This window comes from Sorex fumeus, unplaced genomic scaffold (assembly GCF_029834395.1).
Source record: "Sorex fumeus unplaced genomic scaffold, SorFum_2.1 ptg000063l, whole genome shotgun sequence".
Lineage (NCBI taxonomy): Eukaryota > Metazoa > Chordata > Mammalia > Eulipotyphla > Soricidae > Sorex > Sorex fumeus.
The window spans coordinates 45,002,311-45,027,957 of record NW_026606120.1 but is presented as its reverse complement, the minus strand read 5'-3'; the positions used below and the strand labels follow the sequence as shown (position 1 = coordinate 45,027,957).

At 43.6% G+C, this 25,647-nt stretch overlaps 1 protein-coding gene across 3 annotated transcripts in view; it reads right to left on the bottom strand.

The window, feature by feature from the left end:
- Positions 1 to 3,808: 3,808 nt before the first annotated feature.
- Positions 3,809 to 25,647, bottom strand: part of METTL16 (methyltransferase 16, RNA N6-adenosine) — a 73,569-nt gene continuing 51,730 nt past the window's right edge. For all 3 annotated transcript variants that reach the window (XM_056127868.1, XM_056127867.1, XM_056127869.1), the window contains 4 exons: positions 22,663 to 22,732; positions 20,138 to 20,227; positions 4,611 to 4,784; positions 3,809 to 4,493 (listed from right to left, as the gene is read on the bottom strand). In XM_056127868.1, the coding sequence (XP_055983843.1) occupies positions 3,870 to 4,493; positions 4,611 to 4,784; positions 20,138 to 20,227; positions 22,663 to 22,732 (958 nt within the window). In that variant the 3' untranslated portion in view covers positions 3,809 to 3,869. The remainder of the gene's footprint in view (positions 4,494 to 4,610; positions 4,785 to 20,137; positions 20,228 to 22,662; positions 22,733 to 25,647) is intronic.

Below are 25,647 nucleotides of genomic sequence, written 5' to 3'. Positions count from 1 at the left end.
CACTTAGTATAATAGTCAAGATATAGAAACAACCCAAATGTCCAACTATGGATGAATGGATCAAGAAGTTGTGATATATACATGTATATATATATAAAATGGAATACTATGCAGATCTAAGCAAAGAAAAAAATTCATGCAATTTATAGTGACATATATGTAACGTATTGACTGAAGGCAGTCAGAGCGCAAGGAAAAGATACAGAATGATCTAGGGGGCTGCAGCAATAGTACAGCAAGTAAGGCACTTGCCTTGCACACAGACAACCCAGATCGAGTATTTGGCACTGCATATGGTCCCATGAGGCCCACCAAGAGTCATTCCTGAACACAGAGCCAGGAGTAAGCCTTAAGCACAACTGTGTGTATCCTTAAGACCAAAACAAATGAAAACAAAAACACCACTAACCAGAGTAGACATACTACTGCAAAAGCAACTCTTGATGATAGGTTGTTTTTGCTCAAAGAAAGCCCAGAAGAGAGAAAATATCACCTAAATGAATAGAAAGGTGGCAAAAGAAGAATGCTGAAAAGGCCTACTGGCTCAGTAATCAGTCTGAACGTATAGGACAGAATGTAAAAATAGCTCCTTTTAGATTACAATGGCAGAAGATGAACAAAGACTACTGGAAAAGCAAACAAGACATTCTGAGTCCCTCAACCTGATGAGTGAGGGGGACTCAAAAGAAGTACTAACCATACTAAATGCTGTGACTGAAAATATTCCAGATGCCAAAAAGCTCGTTAAATACTGGATATGCCTCGTACATAATGAAACAATCACAAGCCCTATTACGAATGTCAATAAGCTATGCGAAGGCCACTTTGGCGTGAGTTCAGGCTATAGAAGAGAGCTAACATGCAAGTATAGATACTCAACAGCAGTTAAGAAAATGGTTTGGGAGACTAGAGAGAGATAATATAGTAGGTAGGGTGCTTGCTTTGCATGAGGCCAACCCAGTTCCATCTCCAGCATCACCAGCAGTAATTGCCGATGGCAAAGCTAGAAGGAAGCCCTGAGTGCTCCACTGGGTATGGCCCAAAAATAAAACCAAAAAAAATTGGGGAGGGGGGGAAGAATGAGGATTGTGTAACCAAGAAGTTAACACTGAGGATACCAGCTAGGAAGTAGAAGTAGAAGTACTAGAAGTAGAAAACGAATATCACAGAATTGTAGTATTTCAAAATCACAGAAAAATCGGAAGATGACAGGGGCTGGAGAGACAGCACAGCGGGCAGGGAGCTTGCCTTGTATGTGGCCGACTTGTGTTCAATCCCTGGCATCCTCTATGATCCCCTGACCACTGCTAGGAGTAATTCCTGAGTGCAGAGTCAGGAGTAACCCCTGAGCATCGCTGGGTTAACAGACTTGGGAAATGAAATGAATGCTTTTGAATGCAACCCTAATTAATGTAGCACTGTGCAGGATGTACTTAGAGACCAAAGTAACAAGAGAATTAAAGTTACGATAAGGAGTGGGATTTGCATTTCCCCGGACTTTTCTGCAATGGAACAGCCTTAAACTGCTACCAGGGCCGGAGCGGGTAGGGTGCTTGCTTTGCACATGGTTGATCTGGGTTGTATTCCTGGTATCTTATATGGTCCCCCATAACCCCATTAGGAGTGATTCCTAAGTGCAGAGCCAGGAGTAACTTCTGAGCATGTGTGGCCCCAAAACAACAAAAACGAAGAGACCTGCTTCTAAATACCAACTCTTTTATTTCAGAATGTGTGAGTGTTTACGCTGTCACTGAATAAAAGAATTGATGTGGCAATTACTCATGTTTGTTGGACTGCATGGCAATAAAAGCAAGTCTTACTAAATAAAAGGGAAAAAAGAATGAGGTCTAAGTTAACTGGACCTCATAATTCTCTAATGCTGACAGGTAAGCATTAACAGAAAGGATTATAAAGGAACAAAATGCATTATTTGATCAACTACGATCTGTCTGCCAACAGATCAAATTTTCTTTTTCTTTTCATTTGTGGCTCTGGGGACTGGACCTTGGGCTTCACACATGTAAGGAAAAGTGAACTATTACTGAACTATATCCCTGGCCCTGAATCAGATTTTTTGTATTGTCTTGTCGTGAGCACCAGAGTGCTCAGGTCACTCCTGTGGTGCTTGGGGACCATGTACAGTGGCAGGAATTTGAACCAAGGACTCCCACATGCAAAGCATGCACTCTAGTCCTGAGCTATCTGGCTATGAATCAGAGACTAGTTTTTGTTTTAGTGCCACACCCAGCTGTGCTCAGGGTTTACTCTTGGTTTTTGGCTCAGTGATCATTCCTAGTGGGCTCTGAGGACCATTTGGGGTGCTGGGGATCAAATCTGGGTCAGCTGTGTGCAAGGCAGGTGCCTCTATCATCAGTCATTACCAACTTAAAGTGAAGAAAATGCTATCTCCAGTCCTGGACTCAAATAAGATTGAAAATTTTCAATTCTGATTAATCGTATTAAAACAAAGCACCATCGTCAAATGTCAAAACAAATTACATGCATTCACAATAAAATAAATGGCAACAATTACAGTACTTTCAAAAGGAGGGAAGTAAGGAGCTAGCTATATGCTCTTATGTTCTAGCCCTATCTGGGAGTTTTTCTTACTTAATTCTGTTAGGAAATAAGTAACGTCAAAACAGACGTGAGTCAGTAATGTGATGTTGCCAGGTGTTCCTCAGACTGGCCCTTCATCCTGGCCTTCTAAGATCTCTCTACCTGACTCTCCTATGCCCTACCACAAGCCCAGTTCCTTTCTCAGGACTGATGCAGGCAAAATTAACTTTATGTACCTGGAGGGAAACTGTTAACCTTAGAGTTGATTAGAAGAAGGTAAACCGCTTTCTATCCAGGGACTGTCTCCATTCAGAGAAGAAGAAAGCAACCCTTCTCAAAAAGGTGTGTGAGACACATATTTTACAGACTGTTAATGAAAATAAACATGCAGGGCAGAGGATACAGTGGTGAAGCACATGTCTTGCATGTGTGAAGCCCTGGGTGTGATTCCAGGTACCACTAAGTTAAAGGAAGGAAGGAGTAAGGAAGAAAGGAAGGAAGGGAGGAAGGGAGGGAGGGAGGGAGGGAGGGAGGGAGGGAGGGAAGAACCAGAGCGATAGTAGAGCAGATAGGGCACTAGCCTTGCACGAGGCTGCCCTGGGTTCAATCCCTGGCACCTCATATGGTCTGCCCGAACCCAACAGGATTGATCCCTGGGTGCAGAACCAGGCCTGAGCACCGCGTGGTGTGGTGGAAGGAACAAAGGCTGAAAGAGAGGAAGGGAGGGAGGGAGGAAGGGAGTGAAGGATGGACAATGATGGGTGACACCAACAGTCAGAAATCTGTGCTATTTTGATCAACTTCAAGGTATCCTCTCTCGGGTTCTGAGGACCAGGCTAAAGCGAAGGAGATCAGTAGAGGTCTGGGTTAAATTCCTTAGATATATATATATTTTTTGGTGATACTAATAACCATAATTATTCCTTCTGAATTATCATAATACAATGCCCTATAACTTAAAAAAAGAGGGGGGGGCTGGGGTTCTATTTATAATGGATTGATTTATATCTACTTTTGCCATTTCCTTTGTGGGAGTTTAGGCCACACCCAGTGGTGCTCCGGGGATTAATCCTGGCAGTGTTTAGGGGACTATATGTGGTGCCAGGGGTTCAACTGGGGTCCTATCCAGTTAGTAGCCTATCCCCTGTACTATCTCTCTGGTCCCCTTCCCCTGTATCTGTTTTTAAAGATAATTCTACATATTGCTACCAGCGGGTTAATGGTAGAATTTCTCCAGTCACCCCACAGGTCACGCCACAAAAATCTGCTTTATAGAAAATCGTAGTCCGGACAGGGCAAGATGCTTCGAGTTAACTAGCAACCACCCTGAAAATTTGGTTACGTATATAGGTACAAAGCTGATTCATCAAATCCCTGTTCTGACCCTCAACCCAATGCATTTCAACTAAGGCATCATCCACCTCCTTCTTAACATTTATCAAACACTTAAACAGGTAATGTCCAGCCACTCCTTGGAGATGGTTTCCTTTTTCAGACACTGGGTTGCTGAACCGCTCAGAAGCCTCCTGGTCCTGGGCACCATTACCAGAGCCTTTACAACTTTCCGAAACCTCCATCCCTCCCTTTTCCTCACTCCTTTCATCCTCCATGGGCTCTGGGTTTTCCTCCTGGGAAAGTAAATCCTGGTGCGGACCATGGCACTCTGCAGTAGCGGGTGGACCTTCAGCTAGGGCAGGCCCACGCAGGGCACTCTCCAGGGTGCCCTTGGCCAAATCTGGGCTACCGCCAGACTCCTTGGGGGTAGCCTTTTTCTCTTCCAGGGCCTGGATGACATCTTCAGGAGCTCGGGGAACTTCTCTCAGTTGTCGCACACGTTCTCTTTTCTTTCTCCGTAAGTGAATCCAGGAGTTTTCTATGGCTGTTAGGAAAAGGCTAATTTCTTCCTTTCCACAGGGAACTCTTTTGTGCTGGACCTGTTTGCAGAACAAAATAGTTTTTTTAGAGAAAATTTTCTGTCAAAACACCTTTAAAAAAGCAAAGAAAAAAAAAGGTAGATTATAAGTACATCTTCACTGTGCTTAAATGGGTACCTTTAGATCGGTGAGAATTTTTTCGATCCAGGTTGTCACAACTACTATGCCTTCCTCTGCCTCGGAGCCCAAAGACGAGGACTTGAGAGATAATTCTTTCATCACAGATTCCAATACTACAAATGTAATGGGTTTCCTTGGTTTCTCTAATTTTCTTCGTTTACTTGGTGGTGACTGAAAGAAAAAGAAGGCATGGGAAAAGGAAAAAGTTATCCAAATATTAAGCATTATAATAAACACGATAGCACAGCGGGTAAGGCATTTGCCTTGCATGTGGCCAACATGGCCAACACAGGTTCGATTCCTCCACCCCTCTCGGAGAGCCTGGCAAGCTACTGAGAGTATCTCGCCTGCATGGCAAAGCCTGGCAAGCTACCCATGATGTATTCAATATGCCAAAAACAGTAACAACAAGTCTCACAATTTGTGGTGAGACGTTACTGGTGCCCACTTGAGCAAATTGATGAACAATGGGAGAACAGTGCAGTGCTATAACAAACACAGAGGAAAAACATTTCCATGAGTTTTGTCATGGAAATTACAGAGGACTAAAAAAAAAAACCTAAAAACCTTTACATATTTATTACCTCTTCTTCCATTTCTCCCCCTGCCCCACATAATCAAACCCAGGGTTTTCGCAGACATGCATTCTACCAGTGAGCAATATGTCTGGTAATTGTATGTATGCTCTCACTCCCCAAAACACACCTGCCTCTTTCCCTCCCCCCAGTAGTGATCAGAGATTACTTTTGACTCTGCACTCAGGGATCACTCCTGGGTGTCAGGGGTGGAACCCAAGTCAGCTACATATAAGACAAACAGCTTACCTACTGTACCATCTGTCCTGCCCCCACTTTCCATACTTAAAATAATCTACAAAACACATTTATCACAACCCCATTTTACAGAGGGAAAACTGAAATAGAGAGATACTAATTAATCAGCTCAAATTCACAAAATTAGCTATTGCAAAGTAGGTCTCAATCTCAAACCCAGGTTCTTTCTGCCATACCACGCTGCCTTTATTCTTGGTTTCTGGTGTATAGCTCCTTTTCCTGACTGAATGTCTTTAATCCACCAGTTATGCATGCCTAAAGCAAGCATGTATAATTTTTTTCTTCTGTGGGAACTCAAGGCATACTGTATTCTTTACAGTAAAGAACTTCATGGCAAGAGGCCAGAGAAAAGGTACAAACGGGAGGAAGCTTGCATTGCACACAGCAAGGGTTCAATCCCCAGAACCCCATATGTTCCCGAGTACGGCCAGAAGTAATTCCTGGGCACAAGGCTGGGAGTAACCCCTGAGCATCTCCTGGTGTGCCCCCCCCAAAAAAAATGAACAAAATTAAAAAATCACAAAAACTAAACAAACAAAACCCCTTCATGGGTAAGGTCAGAGAGAATGTATAGCAGGTAAGGCACTTGCTTTGCATATGGGTTTATTTAGTTTTTTGCTTTTTGGGTCATACCTGGCAATACACAGGGGTTACTCCTGGCTCTGCACTCAGGAATTACTCCTGGCGATGCTTGGGGGACCATATGGGATGCTGGGAATCAAACCCAGGTTGGCCGCATGCAAGGCAAACACTCTACCCACTGTGCCATCGCTCCAGCTGCATATGGGTTTGATACCTGGCACTCATATGGTCTTCAGAATCCCAACAAGAGTGACCTCTGAGTGCAGAGCCAGGAGTAAGCTCTGAGTGCTTCAGGGTGTGATCCCCTACTCTGACCCCTCCTCTCCCACCCAACAACGAAAAACCCATGGCTGAAAAGCAACTTCCATGTGGAGCTAGGGGAGAGAGGTCGAGTGGTAGACAGAGCACATGCCTAGCATGTACAGGCTCTAACTTCAAACCCGGCACTGTCTGAGCACTGGAATGTGTGGATCTGGTAGTCCCTGAAGCTGGTCAGGGGTGGGCCCTAAAAACAAAAACTATACCAAAACCACTAACTTCTAGTCTGTTTATACTTGCGGGGGCTTAGACACTATCTAGGAACAGCCTGGCCCAAGGATCCTAGAGAGGAGGATGGCTTCTGGATAACTGGCTATCAGGACCACACCAGAGTTTAGTCAAGCACTGTCTCTCAGCTGGGAAAGGATGGGAGAGAGTACCACTGGGGACAGTGGATTTGAAAGCTGCTTCTATGATGAGTTTGTCACCTATTTCAAGCTTGGAAGGTGAATCACATACTACATACTACCCACTAGGGGGACTCATACACCATTTTAAAAACGTATGGAGTTAGCTGTTATTAAGAAGTAATAATAATAATCTGGTTTTGTTTTTTTTTTGGCCACACCAAGTGGTGCTAAGTGGACTGACTATATGGGGTGCTAGGGATGGAAACTGGATCGGCCAATTGCAAGGGAAGTGCCCTGCCTGCTGTACTCTCATTCTAGCCCAGGTAATGACAACATTTATCAAAATTAAAAAAAATTTTCCTTTCGGGCCACGCCCAGCTGTGCTCCTGACTCTGCACTCAGGCATCACTTGCAGCAGGGTATGGGGACCATGTGGGGAGGTGGAGATTTAAAGCTGGTCAGCTCGTGCAAATACTCTACCTAATCATTCCAGTCCTCAAAACTTGTTTTTAGATGGGAGTAAAATTTAAGGTCTGGGTCAAAATCTAGGTGAGAATTATTAGGAGAAAGATTCAAAGCATAGAAAGTCAGCTTTGAAGATAGTTTTCTGCATAAAGGAAACTGACAAGACGCTTCTCACTTGGAATTGACCTGGAAACAGTGAGGGAGGATCTGCACACACCCAAAGGCGTGAGATCAATAACTGAGATTTTACAAGAACCAGCGGCCCCCCAGTCTACACTATACATTAAGAGGAGCCACTTTATTCTGTTAGAAAAGTTGAAGTCTCAGAACAAAGAAATACTCTACACTTACTTTCTACATAAGCAATTAATGAACACCAGAAGAAATACTAAGGGTGTGTGTATGAGTAAGAATCTACTCTTGAGAAATGAATAGCGAACTCAGTCTGAGTCTGAGCTTGTTCAGTTTAAAGTTTCAGGCAAGATGAGAAAAATTTACATTGACATTAAGTATTTATTACTAAACCACCCAGTGTTAAACGAAAACACAAACAAACAAAAAATCCCACCAGTCTACTGAGAGCCTTTCACTTTGCACTACAGAGTTCAAAGTTATTGTTTTTATTTATTTATTTAGCTTTTGGGGTCATATCCAGTGATGCTCAGAGGTTACTCCTGGCTCTGAACTCAGGAATTAATTATTCCTGGTGGTACTTGGGGGACTATATGGATTGAACCCTGCCAAAAGCTAAGCAAATGTCCTACCCTCTGCATTATTATTCTGGCCCCAAAGTTATTATTACTTTTGTTTTAATTTGGGGTCACACCTAGTGGTGCTTGGGGACTATATATGATGTCAGGAATCAACCCCAGGTTGGCTGTATGCAAGGCAAGCACCCTACCTGCTATAATATCACTCTGGCCCTGATTGGGAGGAAGAGAGATGGTGATGTGTAGTAGAATGTGGGGTGGGGGCACACAGTCCAATTCTCCACTCAACTTCCCAACATTCAGGGCTGCTTCCATGGAGAGGTCATGCAAACAAGGTACCCTTGACCTCACACCAAAACATCAAAGATTACCTACAAATATGGCTCAAAGAATAGCTGTCCCCCCCCCCCCCAAAAAAAAAGAACAGCTGCTCTTTGCTCCTGGCTCTGTGATAATCATTTGTGTTTACAAACTCCAACTAGCAACTGCTGTGCTTCCCCTCTGCTGTGAGATAACTGGCCTACAGTATTTTGTCCACAAACGAGAATCATCATTTTGAGGGCCCGGAGGGGATAGTACAGGGGTTAAGGGGCTTAGCCTGCATGCACCCTGGCAGGAAGCCAGAAGTAAGCACTGCTGCCCCCTGCCCAACAACCCCACTTAGTTCTCATGTTTTCAGTTCTGCTGAATCTGTATTTTGGGTACATGGTTATTATTCCTCACTCATATCACTGGTATAGCGAAGCCCTGATGCCTGTTAGTCCATTACTTCTTATTAATCTCTTCTTCCCCCTTGATTTCATTTCTTCTCTGTCTCTCTCCTCTCTAAATACTAGGGCCAAGGATGATCAAAGCATCCCCTTTTACTACAATACACAAAATCTGAAAAGTTTGGAAAAATTTCAGTGAGTTGTTTTAACACACACACGCACATTATATTCTCAGAATTATTTTATCTAAGTTTGTGTGTGTGTCTGGGGTGGGATGGGGGTGTTAGTGCAAAACTGCTTCTGGACCCTGTGGCCTTCCAGTGATGTGCATGGGACACAGTGCTAGAGATCAAACTGATTTGGCTACATGCAAAATAAGCATCTCAGTTCCTGCAATAGCTTTCTGGCCCCAGAATTGTTCAGTTTTACTCTACCATAGAGCAATGTTTTTAAGTAAGGATTAACTGAGTACTGTTGGGTATGGCCCCCAAACCAAAACCAGAAAAAAAAAAAAGATTAACTAAGCTAGCTAAGCTGTAACAATCAGCCATGTCATCTTTTTTTTCCAGATTCTTTATTTTAATTTTTTTTAATTAATTAATTTATTTATTAGTGAAACACCTTGCGGTATAGTTGTAGACTTACAAATTTTTGTGCTTGGTCAGCCACGTCATCTTATCTGTACTTCAGATTTTTGTAGGTAGGCAGGGCCCAGAATAAATTATAGTAGTTGGGTGACAGCAGCAATAGGAACAGCTGAAAGGGCACTTGCCCGGGATGCCACAGACCTGGATTTGATCCCCAGTGCCCCACATGGTACCATTGCCAAGACTGATCCCTGAGCTCAGAGACTGGAATTAGCCCTGAGGACTCTGGGTGTGGCCCCATCAAAAAGAATCACTTAGCTGGGGAACTGGTAGCAAGTACAGCAGGTTGGGCAACTGCCTTCCACACAGTTGATCTGGGTTTGATTCTTGGCACCCCCGAAGGGCCCTGGAACCTCACCAGGAGTGATCCCTGAGAAGAGCCAGGAGTTAGCAATGGCTGATTAAGCCCCCAAACCAGGGGTAAAAGTACTCCTTTCAGTGTCAGAATAAATATTAGCAGGCAAGGCTTCTTCAGTACTTCAGTAGCTACTTCAGTAGCTTGAAGGTTAAAAAACAATCAAACAAACAAACAAACAAACACTGTTCTCCCATTGTTCATCGATTTGCTCGAGCGGGCCCGGTAACATCTCCATTTTGAGACTTGTTGTTACTGTGTTTGGTCAAACCTGGCTTGGCCGGGCTAGCTGCGTGCAAGGAAAACGCTCAACCGCTGTGCTAAAAAATGACGGTTAAAAAATAAAAAAAAATGTACCCAGCTAGAATTACAATATAAAAGATGACGGTAGAGAAGTGCAAATCCCTTTTTCCTGGTTTTTGAATGACAAGGATTCAGTGAATACTACTCAACAGGGCTGGGGGCTGTTATTATGTAAAAATCATTAAAATGGAAGCATAAATTGGGAAAAAGCAGTTAGTTTACAGGAATGGGCCATATGGGGCGCAGGGATCAAACCTAGCTTGGCAAATTTCCTAACCACTGTACTATCCCTCCAGCCCCCATGTCTGTATATTTCTTAAATCCCAACTCTGGTACAATTAGTCAAGATACTTCAGGTGAGATGTAATTTGACACAAATCAGGATAGCTTCTGCTTTGCTGCTAAAGCTCTGCTTATGAATAAGAGCTAAGTAAAACACTCAACAAAGCCAAGTGGCATTAAATCATTAAGTTCTCCCAGTACCTGCAGGAAAAGGAGAGACAGTGACTAGAGATAACTGAGCATGTAGTCACCGGCTCATTGCTTTGATGAACTAGCTGCTGGGATGGACAGCAAGATTTTCTCACCACTCATCAGCCTCAAGGAACAGGAAGCATTTCTGCTGTCATGTAGTAGACTATTTAATCAAAGATGCAGCCTCTTTACTAACAGACCAGTGGGCACTTCTATTGCTACTTTAATATGACAACTTACTGCTTAAAATAATCATCAGATTTGTTTGTTTTTTTGGGCCACAACTGCGATACTCAGGACATATTCTTGGCTCTGTGTTTAGGAATTACTCCTGGTGAGCGTGGGGAACCCTATGGGATGCTGGGAATCGAATCCAGGTGGCCACATGTAAGGCAAGTACCCTACCCACTGCATTATCGCTCCAGCCCACAGTTTCTATTGAAATTTTATTTAGAAACATGTGAGGGGGGTCGGAGTAATAGTACAAGAGGTAGGGCATTTGTCTTGCACATGGCTGACCTAGTTTCGATCCCTCGCATCCCATATGGTCCCCTGAGCAGCGTCAGGAGCAGAGTCAGGAGTGACCCCTGAGCATCGCTGAGTGTGACCTGATTCCGCCTCCCCCCCAAAAAAAGTGAGGGGAGATAAAGGGAGCTACTTTTTTTTCTTTTTTAACTTTTTGGGTCTCACCCGGAGATGCACAGGAGTTACTCCTGGCTCACGCACTCAGTAATTACTCCTGGTGGTGCTCGGGGGACCATATGGGATGCTGGGAATCGAACCCAGGTCAGCCACGTGCAAGGCAAATGTCCTACTCGCTGTGCTATCACTCCAGCCCTGGGAGAAGTACATTTTTAAAATTTAATTGTAATTGTGTCTTTATTTTATAGAACCATTTTCTAATGGCTTAAATTTCTAAGTGCTTTTGTTCTTACTTTTTTGTTTTTTTAATTGAATCACCATGAAATACAAAGCAACAAAATTGTTCATGATTGGGTTTTAGTCATACAATGTTCCATAACCCATCCCTTCACCAGTGTACATTTTCCCAGTTTCCCAATGTCCCCAGTTTCCCTCCCACCTCCCTTCCCCCAGAAGTACTATATGAGAGTGAATATAGGGTTCTCCAGAGTGGAAAAGGCAAGTAAAAAAATGGATAAGCAAGCAAGATATCTGTCCAAGGGAGAACACGGGCTTGAAAAGCAAGCCTTGATGACTTCAAAATTCATCATAACAGTCCATAGGACTAAAGAAATGAAAAAAAACCTATTTTCACAAATAATTTTGTTGGTAGCAATGTTGATTTTAAATCTTCATGTATCATTAAATTAGCAATTATGTCAGTATGGCTGAAAACTAAGATTAATAGACTAGAACTTTACAATGGACAAAATAGGTAGCCAAATAATAAATTTTTGTTTGTTTTTGTTTTTGGGCCTCCCCCAGCAGGGTTCAGGGCTTATTTCTGGCTTTGGACTCAGGGATCACTCCAGATGGGCTCCGATTGGAGAAGGGACCACCATGACAATGACAGTTGGTAATGATCATGCAGGGCTGGAGCAATAGCACAGTGGGTAGGGCGTTTGCCTTGCACGCAGTCAACATGGCCGACCCGAGTTCGATTCCTCCGCCCCTCTCGGGGAGCCCGGCAAGCTACCGAGAGTATCTCGCCCGCACGGCAGAGCCTGGCAAGCTCCCTGTGGTGTATTCGATATGCCAAACACAGTAACAACAAGTCTCACGATGGAGACGTTCCTGGGCCCGCTTGAGCAAATCGATGAGCAACGGGAAGACAGTGACAGTGACAATGATCATGCAGGACAAGATTTGGGTACTTGAAAGGAGGTAAAATGTTAACCTTTCAGTAACAGTATTGCAAACCACAGTGGGGGGGGAAGGGGAGTGGGGGAGGGGAGAGAGAGAGAGAGAAGAAAAGTGCCATAGGCAGGCTGTGAGGTGGAGGGAGACAGGAGGGAAACTGGGGACCTGGGGACCCTGATGGTGGGGAAACTTACACTGGTGAAGGGATGGTATCTGAAACATTGTATGACTGAAACTCAATCATAGGCAATTTTGTAACTGTGTATCTCGTGATGACTAAATGTTTTTAAAAAGTGAAAACAAAACAAAACAAAACAACTCACCCCAAACACCCTGGTCTGCCACATGTAAGGCAAGCACCCCATCAACTCACCAACTGATAAATTATCTTTTTTGTTGTTCTCTGCTTCTGAGCTACACTGGAACCATACCATGAAGGGTGCTGGGAACTGAATCAGGATCAGGCTGCATCAAGGAAAGCCCCTGACCCACTGTACTATCTCTTTGATGCCCCAACTGATAATTTAATAGAAAATAAAAGTTCACTCTTAAGTCCGTGTACTCCCTTGAACAAGTATCTCGCTTGCTTGTCTGTTTCTTTGCTTATTTCCACCGGAGAAGCCTGTGTTCTTTCTCAAACATGTGCTTCTCCTTTCTCTCCCCTCACATCTAAGTAAGTTTCAATAAAAAGCTTCCTGCTTAATGAAAGGAAGGAAGGAGGAAGGGAGGGAGGAAGAGAGGAAGAGAGGGAGGAAAGAAAGAAAGAAAGAAAGAAAGAAAGAAAGAAAGAAAGAAAGAAAGAAAGAAGGAAAGAAAGAGGCAGGCAGGCTAAGGCACTTGCTTTGCATGTGGTAGATCCTGGTATGATCCTTGGCACCACATATGGTCATCTGAGCACTGACAGGAGTGGTCCATGAGCACAGCTTGGTGTGGGCCCCCCACTCCCCCAAAAGGAGAGGGTAAATTTTAGTTTTAGCCACTGGAAAAATCTAGAAATAATGATCAACCCAAGAACGATTAACCTGGTGTCCAGATAAATAAATCAAATAACTACTTCCCACTAAAATGAATCATAGGTTCTTGGTCTTGGAGATACGGATGATTCCAGGTCTGCTATGGGAAAAATGTGGACCTGGACTAGCCTGTCATGCTGGAAAGCAAGGAGGATACCACACTATCACAGTCACGATAAAAAGAAAAAAGAGGTAACTGAATAAACATCCCATTGTCAAAGATGGAACCCAATCTGTGACCAATAGTGTTTAAAAGTGCACAGAGGCTGGGCTATTGCTTAGCATATCTGCAAGGCTCTGAGACTGATCCCCAACCAACATGACATGCCCGCAGCACAACTGGGTATAGTTCTGGTGGCCCCTGAGCACCAAATTGTCAGAAAGGAAGCACTGGGATGGTCCCTAAAAACAGAAGGGGCTGAAGTGACAGTACTGTGGATAAGGCACTTGTCTTGCACGTAGCAGACGTAGGTTCTATGCACGCCACCACACTTGATCCCACAAGTCCTGCCAGGAATGATCCTTGAGCACAGGATAAGCCTTGAGCACTGGGGGTGTGGCCCCCCAAACAAAATAAAGTTTAAAAAAAAAACTGGAAAAATCAGTTTCAGTTAATAAAGAAATAGAAGAATATAAACTCAAACATATGTACCTCTTCAGCAATTATACCAGATACACTCAAAAAGTAGTTTTTGCCTAGTGTGTGTGTCTGTGAGCACACTACTGGTGGAAATCCCGGCATCATATATGGTTCCCTGAGCACTGCCAGCTGTGGCCAGAAGAGCACCGCTATATGTGGCCCCCAAACAAACAGAAAAAGGGTAGTCTCATCACGCCACAACCCGCTTATTAAGTATGTGTCTGATCAAGCCTCTACATTGAAATGCAAATTTATAGGAAAGACGGGGCTCTGAGTGCATTTGCTACGTTGACACTTTGGAAATGCACTCAGAGAAGTACAAGCATAACAAACTCTAGAGATAGGGAGATCATACAATGGGTATAGTACATGCCTTGCATGCAATCAACCCAGTTTGATCCCTAAGCACAGAGCCAGGAATAAGCCCTCAGCACTGCTGGGTGTGGTCCCACCCCCCTGCCTCAACACCACCTGTTACTTAATACTAACCATAAAGGATAAACTAGTATGTGGGGCTAATTTTTATTTATTTATTTTTGCTTTTTGGGTCACACCTGGCTTTGCCCTCAGGAATTACTCTGGCGTTGCTCAGGGGACCATATGGAATGCTGGGAACTGAACCTGGGTCGGCAAGACAAACGCCCTACCTGCTGGACTATCACTCCAGCCCCGATATACTGGGATGATTTTAACTTGTTTTTATTTATCAAAAGGCACAAGCCGGACCATGGAAAGTTTGTGCCTACCTATTTCTTCTTGTTCTAGTATTAGAGGAAGCCTAATATTTGGCCCTTCAGGTTCCAAATACATAGCCTGGTTCTAAATACAATAACCAAACAAAAATTTTGGTGCTCTTCTCCAAAGCTCTTAGTTAATCTTAATCTCTACAAAGTCTTCTCCAACACCCCCTTTGGCTTTGGGGTCATACCAGGCTGTACTCAGGGCTTACTCCTGACTCTGTGTTCAGGGATCACTCCAGGTGGGCTTGGGAGACCACATGTGGTGTCAGGTGCAGGCAAGGCAAGTGTCCTATCTACTCCAGCTCCTCTAGAGTCATCGTGACTGTTAAGAGTCTCTAGGCTCTTTTGCTTCTCATGGTGCAGATTAAAAGTATGCACAGAAGCAGACAATTTTAAGGTGTTTCTGAGAGTCGGGGCTCAAATGCGGAATAGAGCCTGTTCACCCTATACTCTGCAGTTAGTATGCTGCTGGGGTGAAATGTTCCCCAGTCAAATTTGAATATCCTGTTCCCTGAAGCCTAGACTCCCTGTACAGTATAATAGAATATCTAGATTTCTACTTAAAATACTCATGGGTTAGGGGCCAGAAAGATAGTACAGTGTAAGGCACTTGCCTTGCATGCGACAGACCCAGGTTCGGTCCCTGGCATTCCATATTGTCCCCCAAGCAAGCCAAGAGTGATTCCTAAGTGCAGAGCCAGGAGTAACTGCTGAATACTGCCAGGTTTGCCCCTCACCCACACCAAAAAAAAAAAAAACCCACAAAAAAACCCCCAAAAACAAAATAAAATACTCACAGGTTAAAAGAATTATTCTCTCTCATTTTTGGTGGTGCTGAAAATTGAACCCAGTGTCTTATATATGCAAGGACAGTGTTATACCACTAAGCCACATCCCCAACCCAAAAAGATACTTTTTTTCCCCTTTCTTTTTGGGTCACACCTGGCAATGCACAGGGGTTACTCCTGCTTCTGCAATCAGAAATCACTCCTGGCAGTGCTCAGGGGACTATATGGGATGCTGCGAATTGAACCTGGGTTGGCTGTGTTCAAGGCAAACGCCCTACCTGCTGCTCTATCACTCCAGCCTCCAAAAAGATGTTTTTTTAAAAATTTTTTTTATTAAATTTACTCTGGAAAGTTTCTCAAGCACTGCTCCCACATTTGATGCCAAGGACCAAATCTGGGCATTCTAGTTGCAAAACATTTGTACTAGCCCTTTGAGCTATCTGTCCCATCCCTTGTCTGAGAAAATTTTATAGAACCCCAGGGAGACTGGTATATTGAATAGGTCTACAAATTACCAACATTTGTTGGTAATAAGTCTAAAGAAAAAATCTTTTAAACAAAATTTTAAGTTTTGAGGTTGTGAGCCACAGTTTGAGAAGCTAGGCTCTTTGAGCAAGAGACAAAATTCAGTGGATAAGGTGCCTGCCTTGCATGTATAGCCAACACAGGGATCCCTAGCACCACATATGGTTCCCTGAGCACTGCCAGGAACGATCCCTGAGAGCAGAGCTAGGAGAAAAGCCTGAACACAGCCAGGTGTGGCCCCAAAACTGTCACTATCCTCCCGTTGTTCGTCAATTTGCTCAAGCAGGCCCAGTAACATCTCCATTGTAACACTTGTTACTGTGTTTGGCATATCGAATACGTCACGGGTAGCTTGCCAGGCTTTGCCATGCAGGCGAGATACTCTCAGTAGCTTGCCGGGCTCTCCGAGAGGGGCAGAGGAATCAAACCTGGGTCAGCCGGGTTTGCCGCGTGCAAGGCAAACACCCTACCCGCCGTGCTATCGCTCCAGCCCTAAAACAAAACAACAAAAATAACCAAGATTCTAGGTTTTTATACCTACAGACTGGCAGCACCCACGGGCCACTCAAAACCACTGTTCTAGAATTCCATGTGCCACCAGAAATGCTCTGGGTTGCCCCCATGCCCACACCATGACTGCAGCAGCGTGGAAGTGCATCCTCGCAAGGGCTGTTTTGCTTGCTTCCCACGTCTCTTAATACTGCAGGCAGAGAGCAGATAGTGAGCTCTGGCATTCTCCATGTCATCTCACAGACCAGAGCTGCCCTTTAATGTTCTGGGTTGGTAGCTATTTTAGAACAAAGTCAAAGAGCACTACTGTGTTAGCAAAATCAGCTTATTTTGAAAAGGAACCACCTAGGTCTCCTTGACTTCTGAGGGCCATTCTTAGCCTTGCTCATCCAAGAATGCTTCTTGCTAAGGGCCTCTGGTTTTTCTCATTCCAGAATACTGGTCCCTCCCCACCACTACCCCCAATCCACAGCTGTTAATAATGCATTCCCAAGTGTTCCATTAGCAGCACTTAAAACAGCTGCAGGGAAAATGGCAATTTCTGATTCGAGGTATCCCAGCAACAGTTTCTTAGCACTGGTACCCTTGATCAGCAACTGCTTTCCCAGGGGTGCTGACGGCAGCGGTGAGGTTTTAGAGCCGTCCTCTTGGTTCTCCTTCCCTCTATCTAGGTTTCTTTCAGCTTGTTCTTGGAACTGTTTACCTTTCTTCTCTTGCTCTGGCTGGGATTGTGGGAGGGAGGATGATGAGAGGAAGCTAAGGACCACAGGTAGTTAAACACAACTACTGACCTAGTTCCCCTCCGCCCCGCCCCCTCCTCACCACCGCATCCCACAACTTAGGGCTACTGATTCATTTCTGTTGAAAATTCTAATTTACTGCTAACATGAGTCATGTGCATTCAGTAAGCCCACTGCACTGATCTAGATTCATTTTAGAAATGAAAAGATGTGCTCTAGCATTGAAAGAATTCTTATACAACCATTTCAGATTAATGATGACTATAAGGAAACGTATTGTAGGGATATGTATTTATTTATTTATATTTTGGGGGCATTCCGAGAAATGCTCAACTAGGCCAGAGGCCACTCCTGGTAATACTCGACCAGACAATTGGCCAAACAAGCTGGACAGTTCAATGTTCAGGTCAGCTGATGCTATGTGGCTTGGGCCCAGTGGTGCTGCAGGCCATCAGTGCTACCCTGCTAGTGTTTGGAGACTTCCAGGCCTATACAGAGCTGCACTGAGGGGCAATGCAGTGCCAGCAATTAAGCATGAGGTCTCATGCCTAGAAGGCATGCATTCCAGCCTGTTGAGCTATCATCCCAGTCCCATTAAGGGCTAATGTTGTTCTTCCTGGTTTTTTTGCTTCGGGGCCACACCGGCCAAATGGGATACAGGAGATCAAACTCAGATTACCTTCATGAAAGGCAAGCACCTAACCCAAAGTACTATCTCTCCAGTCCCAAGGCCTGTTCTTCAGGGAATTTTAGTAAACCACTTAAGATAAACCACTGTTTCAGCTTCTTCTAATTAGCTGTTCAAGGTGTTATTTTACTTTTGCTTTGCTTTCAGGATTTGGACACTTGTTAAAAGGAAAAGGGAGAATAATGTGATTCTCATAAATTGTGCGCTTTTGGTGTGCTTTGGACTCACCCCATTTGTCATCCCCTGTAGCACCCACATAGAATCCCCGATCTGTTTAATTAGTATCTATTAGTGATAATCTACCTAAAATGAGCTTTGTGCAGGAACTCTGATTTAAAATTGTATTCTCCTGTGTTCAGGACATTCCTTTAAGTCTGGAATTTTCTGTCTAGGGAGTAACCACTGGGAGGTTTTTGCAGAGAAGGTGTCAAACTGATTAAGGTAACTTTGCTAATGTCAGAGCTTGGGACTCCTGAGACTCTTCCCCTTACTATTCCATAGGGTTGTTGTTGTTGGGTTTTTTGCTTGTTTGTTTGTGGGGAGGGGGTTTGGGTCACACCCAGCAATGCTTAAGGGTTACTCCTGGCTCTGCACACAGGAATCACTCCTGGTGCTGGAACACCATATGGGATGCCGGAAATGAACCCGGGTTGGCTGTATGCAAGGCAAACACCCTACCCACTGTACTATGGCTCCACCTCTTCTCCCCACTTTTAAACTAATTCTAGGTAGATTAGGGATTCTATGTAAGTGTCAAATGGGGATGACTGTTGAGGGTAGGTCAGGTTGGTTTTTGGACTTCAAGTCTCATTTTAACTAAGAGTTGATCTGCTTTTATTAATTTATGCATTGATTTTATTTACTGAAAAGATTCTGTTGTTAGGAAAATGGTTTGAAAACTAGTACTATACAAGGCCACATACTCCGCTATTAAAAAAAATGCAATAGTTAAGAAGCTGAGGGGCTGGAGCAATAGCAGAGCGGGTAGGGCATTTGCCTTGCACGCGGCCGACCCAGGTTCTATTCCCAGCATCCCATATGGTTCCCCCAAGCACCGCCAGGAGTGATTCCTGAGTGCATGAACCAGGAGTAACTCCTGTGCATCGCTGGGTGTGACCCAAAAAAGAAAAAAAAAAAAGTTAAGGAGCTGAACTTTGAGCAAAACCAAACTAAGAACCCCTTGTTTCTTAGTTCCTTTTCTTAATGTGTTCTCCATTATAACAAAGAAGCAAGACATCATTTCTTCTTTTGGGGTTTCTAGGTCACACCTGGCAGTACTCAGGGCTTACACTTGGCTCTGTACTCAGGGATCACTCCTGGTGGTGCTTGGGGGACTATATGTGATGGTAGGGGTTGAACCTAAGTTGGCCATGCACAAGGTCGGTGCCCTACCCCCTGTACTCTCAACGATTTTCTACCCCACATGATAAGCTTTTGTTGAGCAGGGTTGCTCAGCAAGTACTCAGTGTTCAGTACTCAGGGCTTGCTCATAGGCTCCAGCTGCAACACCTGTGCTCTAGCCCACTGAGCTACCTATCTGGTCTGATAATTCGCTTTATGGAAAGAAAGACATGAAGTATTGGTTCAAAGTTGTATATGATTAAGTGCTGGAATGAATAGTAGGAACAAGAATGTTCAGGAGTTTGGGAGGTATTTCATGCTGGGCCAGTGAGACACTGGTGGCACCATAGGCATGACTGTCAATATCTGGTGCTCAGCATTTGTTAAGTGTTCAAAAGAGTGATGTAGGCTTCTAGTAAGGAGGAGCACTGCGTGCAGAATACTGATAAGATGTAGGAGATCAGAGCACTGAGATGCTGCCTGAATGCTTCACACACGTCACTGCATTTACTCATTTTTGTTTTGGCGATCACAACTGGCTCTGTGCTCAGGAATCACTCTTGACAGGGATCACACAAGGCAAGCACTCTACAAGCTGTCCTACCCAGTCTTCCATGTATCTTTGTATTTAAACCTAGGTCAGCCTCATGCAAGGCAAGTACCTTACCCACTGTACTATCTTTTCTGGCCTTAACGCACTTTTTAATCGTAAAAAAATACATTTCCAAGTCATTTGTTTGCTGAGTCAGAATCGCTGTCACTTAAACCCGTGGAGAACAGTTCCAGATCAGTCTTCCAAGAACTGGAAGTTCTCTCTGGCCCTTTCTGTTGTTTTCTATTTACAACAACATTCCATTTTGACATAAGTACTTAGGGTAAACCTCAGGGAAACAGACACCACTGATTCAGTTCATTAATGACTTACTAAATGTGCTTTCACTTAAAGAAGCCAAAGCAAATTCTGTACTTACAGGTACCGTTACATCATCATAAAAACTCCAAGCTAAAGCCCATCTCATTGTCCGACCTTGACAAAATTCAGTGAAGGTGACTTTGGGAACCTGAAACCAACAAACACAGCATCTCATCTAACTGAAATCGTTCCACCAATATGTTCTTTGCAATTGTATCACATTAAATTGCACTGGTATTTCTTTTTCAGTTGAATATTAACTATTCCTCAAAGCTATATGTAGCTGCCTTTAAAAAGAAATAAAAGAAAATATCAAAGAATAAATCATTTCCCAACAAACGTGTGTTTTTTTGTTCCCATAAAACACTAGAGGGTCACAGTTGTGACTCAAAAATAAAATGTGTGATCTGCATGCATGAGACCTGCATTTGATCCACAACACCACCAAAAACAAAAAAATGAGAGAATTTATAGTATGGGCTTCAAGTTCTAAATATAGGACACCTGAAACAAGTAAAATGCTAGGTTTCTACCTCCCCACTCCCTTGCTTTGGGCCACTGACAGGGTTCAGGGACAATATGGGGTGCTAAGGATCGAACCTAGGTTGGGCAGTGGGTGTGTGCAAGGAAAGCAGTGCCTTATCTGCTGTACTATCTCTCTGGCCCGTAAGAGTAAAATCCCCACCTCCCACCCCCATTGGAAGAGTTCCAAAAGCTGACTAAGCACTTCTATGTCGACTTCCTTTTGCCTCTCAAATTTCAGGGTGGTGAAGGGGGGAAGAACTATTTTGCAGTGGCTATAATTTTAACAAAAAACGGTGTTGGATCACAGAAACTGGCACACATCGACAAGAACAAGAACAACCAGTGCTGGCACAGATGCGGGGAAAACGGGACTCTCATTTATTGTTGGTAGAAATGCCGACTGATCCAGCCTTTTTGGAAAACAATATGGACATTCCTCCAAAAACTAGAAATTGAGCTCCCATATGATGCAGAAATACCACTCCTGGGAATATATCCTGAAGATGAAAAAAACACAGCAGAAATGACATCTGCATCTGTATGTTTATTGCAGCACCGTTCACAATAGGAATCTTGAAAAAACCCGAGTGCCCGAAAACAGATGACTGGTTAAATAAACTCTGGTACATCTACACAATAGAATACTATGCAGTTGTTAGAAGAGATAAAATTATGAAATTTGCATATAAGTGGATGGACATGGAGAGTATCATGTTAAGTGAAATTAGTCAGAAAGAGAGGGATAGACATAGAATGACTGCATTCATTTGTGGAATATAAAGTAGCATAATATGAGTAGGAGACTAACACCTAAGGACAGTAGAAGCAAGGGCCAAGAGGATCATTCCACAGTTTGGAAGCCGGCCCCATGTGCTGGGGGAAAAGGCAGTTGGGATTTCATCTACTAAGCAAATGATGATTGGAGGAATTGCTTGGGATAGGAGATATGTGCTGAAACTAAACTAAACTAAGGACCAAACATGATGGCCTCTTAGTATTTGTATTGCAAATTATAATGCCCAGAATTAGAGAGTAAGAAGGAAAGTACCTGCCATAGAGGCAGGGGGTGGGATGGGGTGGGGGTGGCAGGAGTGACACTGGGAACAATGGTGGTGGAAAATGTGCACAGTGGAGGGATGGGTGCTGGAGCCTTGTATGACTGAAACGTAATCATGAAAGTTGGTAACTGTATCTCACGGGATCCAATAAAGTTTATTTTTTACAAAAAAAAGTGTTAGAAAAATAGATGAAGAGTATATCAGAGATAAACTGGACTCAGAGAAAGTTGATATGAGATATCATAAGCTTGGTTTCTACCACTGACCTTTCCTTAAGTCATTCTACTGCTCACACTAACTCACGCCAAAACATCATAAATTGGGAGGTGGGTGAGGGAGAGCATTTGCTTGTGAGCTACTTCTCAAAACAGAAACCAGGGACTGATTTCTTGTGCACTTTCATTCCAGCCCTACAGCAGGAAGTGCTCTGAACTGAGGTGGCTCTACTTTGAGCTCTTCTATGATATCTAGCCATGTGACCTGGAGTAGGCTTAACTTACAGCCTTCAGTTTCTTCAATGCTAAGAGCCAAAGTGAGTCAGTGGTAGGCAGACACCCAATTTTCTGGTTTCTCTCTAATATTCTAGTCATTCAGTTTTCCCAACCTATTCTTTATTAGAACTGAAAGAAGGGCTTTATTTCAATAATCTCAAAATAATCCCTTTCACACTTACAAAAGCAAACAAACAAAAACAAAACAGCAAAAATATATAAACGTATGCTTATAGTTTTAAGGTCACTGTCACTGTCCTCCCGTTGTTCAGAGATTTGTTCGAGCGGGCCCAGTAACATCTCCATTGTGAGACTTGTTACTGCGTTTGGCATATGGAATGCGTCATGGATAGCTTGCCAGGCTCTCCGAGAGAGGCGGAGGAATCGAACTCGGGTTGGCCACATCGGCTGCATGCAAGGCAGAGGCCTTACCCGCTGTGCTATGAAAAATTTTGTATTTCAACAACCATGAAAGTAGATATATCAGGAAGGTAATGATCAAGTCTTACCCCTTGTATACGAAGTTCTTCCTTTAGAGGAGCCAGGCTGCATTTCTTTCCCAGCATACAGCTGTACCACCTAGAAGGAAAGTTAGACTGGTAAAACACTTCATAGGAATGCAAATGTTTTTGTTTCAGGAGATGATATACCATACCAGACCCACCACCAAGATGCAAATAAAGTTCTACCAGTCTCCTGGACCCTTTCTGCCAGTGTTCTCATCCCACTCTCACCTAGTTAACCTCAGTTTTATGTATGTGTTTTTTCCTTGATTTTTTTTTTTTTAATTTTAAACCAGGTCTTACTCCTGGCTTTGTGCTCAGGGGGACCATATGGTGTGCTGGAGATCCAACCTGGGTCAGCTAAGGGCAAGGCAAGCACCCTACTTTCTATCTCTGGCCCCTCAGTTTTGTGTATACGTTTATCTTTTTATTTGTTTGTGGGCTACTCCTAGCTCAGTATTAGCTGATCACTCACGGTGGTGCTGGGGGAAAATTGAATGCAGGCCTCACACTCAGGCCTCCTACATGCAAAACATGAACTCCATACCTTTGAGCAATATTTCCAGTCCAGTGGTTATGATTTTTGTTGTTGTTGTTGTTTTTTGGACCACACTTAGCTAATGCTCAGGGCTTATTCCTCCTGGCTCTGCACTTAGGAATCACTCCTGGGGGGCTTGAGAATAATATAGGGTATTGGGGATCAAACTTAGGCAAGTTTCACAGAAGGCAAGAGCCCTACCAATTGTATAATCTCTCTGCCCCCCCCACATTATTTTTTAAGAATAACTGATATACTAGTAAAGGAAAGAAAAATGGAATACAAAAATTAATGCTCAACAGGGCCAGGGAGGTGGCTTCATGGTAAAGTGCATGCCTCACATACATGAGATCTGGATTCAATCCTCAGCACTGTAAAATAAAACAATACAAACAAAAAATGCTCAATACTTCACAATAGGCAGAAAAGAGTGGGAGATAAAGAGTAAAAATAGAGCAACAAACAGAAAATAGTAACCATATTTATGAGAGTCATCAAAGTATAACAAGAATTACTATCACAAATGATCTAAATATACCAATTAGAAAACAGATTGCCAAGAGCAAGAAGCAAAATCTAGCTCCGGACATTTTGTTTCTCTGGGTACGGCTCTTGCCTTGTAAATGACTGACCCAGAGTCAATCCCTGGAACCCTATATTGTCCTCTGAGCCCTATCAGGAGTGATCACTGAGTGCAGGGTCAGGAGTAAGCCCTGAGCACCACCAGGTGTGGCCCCCGAACCATAAAAATGTAAAGAGAAAGGAAATTCATGGGTGTGATTGCATTCCACGTGGTCAACTCTAATTGGATACCCAGCACTGCATGTAATCCCCCAAACAACAACAAGAGTGATCCCAGGGCACATAGTCAGCAGTAAGATCTGACCACTGCCTGCTGCGGCCAAAACAAAACAAGAAGAAAAACTCAACTATTATGTTATTTATAAAAACATCACTTTAAAAATAAATTTTCAGTTCTGAAAATATGAACGAAGCCCAGGGATGTAACTCAGTGATAGAACATATGCCTTGTAAAAATCAACATATGGAAAATAATAGATGAAGTCCAGTTATACACTCGGTGGTAGAGTGTATACCTTGCATACATGTGACCCTGGGCTCAATCCCTAACTCCACACAAAGGAAGAAGAATTAGAAAGATTACATGATACTATCATGTATATTCTTTTGTCCAGCTCTACAGAACATACAAGACGAAGGGTGAACCCAAAGGTAAACTATGGACTGAGTGATAGTGAAATATCAGAGTAGTAACAAATGTCTTACTTTGGTGAGAGGCTTCACACGAATAAGGGGTAAAGGTATATGGGAATCGGAGTTTCACTCAATTCTACAATTAAGTTAGAACTGCTCTAAAAAATAAATCTAGGTTTGTATAGTCTATGATAGTACAGGGGATAAGGTGCTTGCCTTGCACGTGGTCGACCCTGGTTTGATCCCCTGTACTGCAAATTGTTCTCCAGCACCACTAGGGGTCACTTCTGAGTAGAGCCAGATGCGTGGTCCCTAAGCACCTCCAGGTATGGCTCAAAAACCCTAGTAACAACAAAACGGAAATAACTAGAGAGCAAGATGAAGCATCAGAGACAGGCAAAGAATAACCAACATGCACACTGGAAAATGCTTCATTTCACTACTCATCAAGGAAATGCAAATTAAGACCAGAATAAGACATTACTAAACGTCCATTAGAGTAATAAAATTCTGGGGGTCAGAGTGATAGTGTAGTGCGTAGGGCATTTGCCTTGTAAGTGGCTGATCGGGTTTGATCCTTGGCATAATATATGGTCCCCTGAGCACTACCACCAGGATTAATTTCTGAGTGGAGAGTCAGGAGTAACCACTGAGCATCTCCAGGTATGGCCCAAACAAACAAACAAAAAAATAAAAAAAAAGAACAACAAAATTGTCTGACTTCTTTTAGAGGGAGGCCCTTCCCAATCAGTGCTCAGGGGACTGGGTCACTCCTGACAATTCTTTGCCAACCAGGCAGGAAAGTCCAATGCCAGAGCCCAGAGAAACAGCACAGTTTGGGCCTCGTAGAGGCAAGGCCACCCCAGTGCTCAAGGCGCTTGCATGGACACGTCCAGTGATGCTCAGAGGGACATGTGATGTTGGGCATTCATTCCCAACTGGAGTTGGGCATATCAAGGTATGTCCTCTAAACTTTGTCTTATATCTCCAGTCACTAGAATCAATTTTATTACTTAGTTTTTTTGGGGGGGCCACACACCACTCTGCTGTGTTCAGGCATCATTCTTGGTGGGGTCTGGGAGACCATATGTGGTGTCAGGATTGAGCCCCGGTCAGGTGCATATAAGGCAAGCACCTAACTTGTACTAGTTCTCTGGCCCCTAGAATAAATTTAAAACGTGTAACAAACATACAATGGTATCAACTGAAAATTTCATATAGTACTAACACAGTGGGTA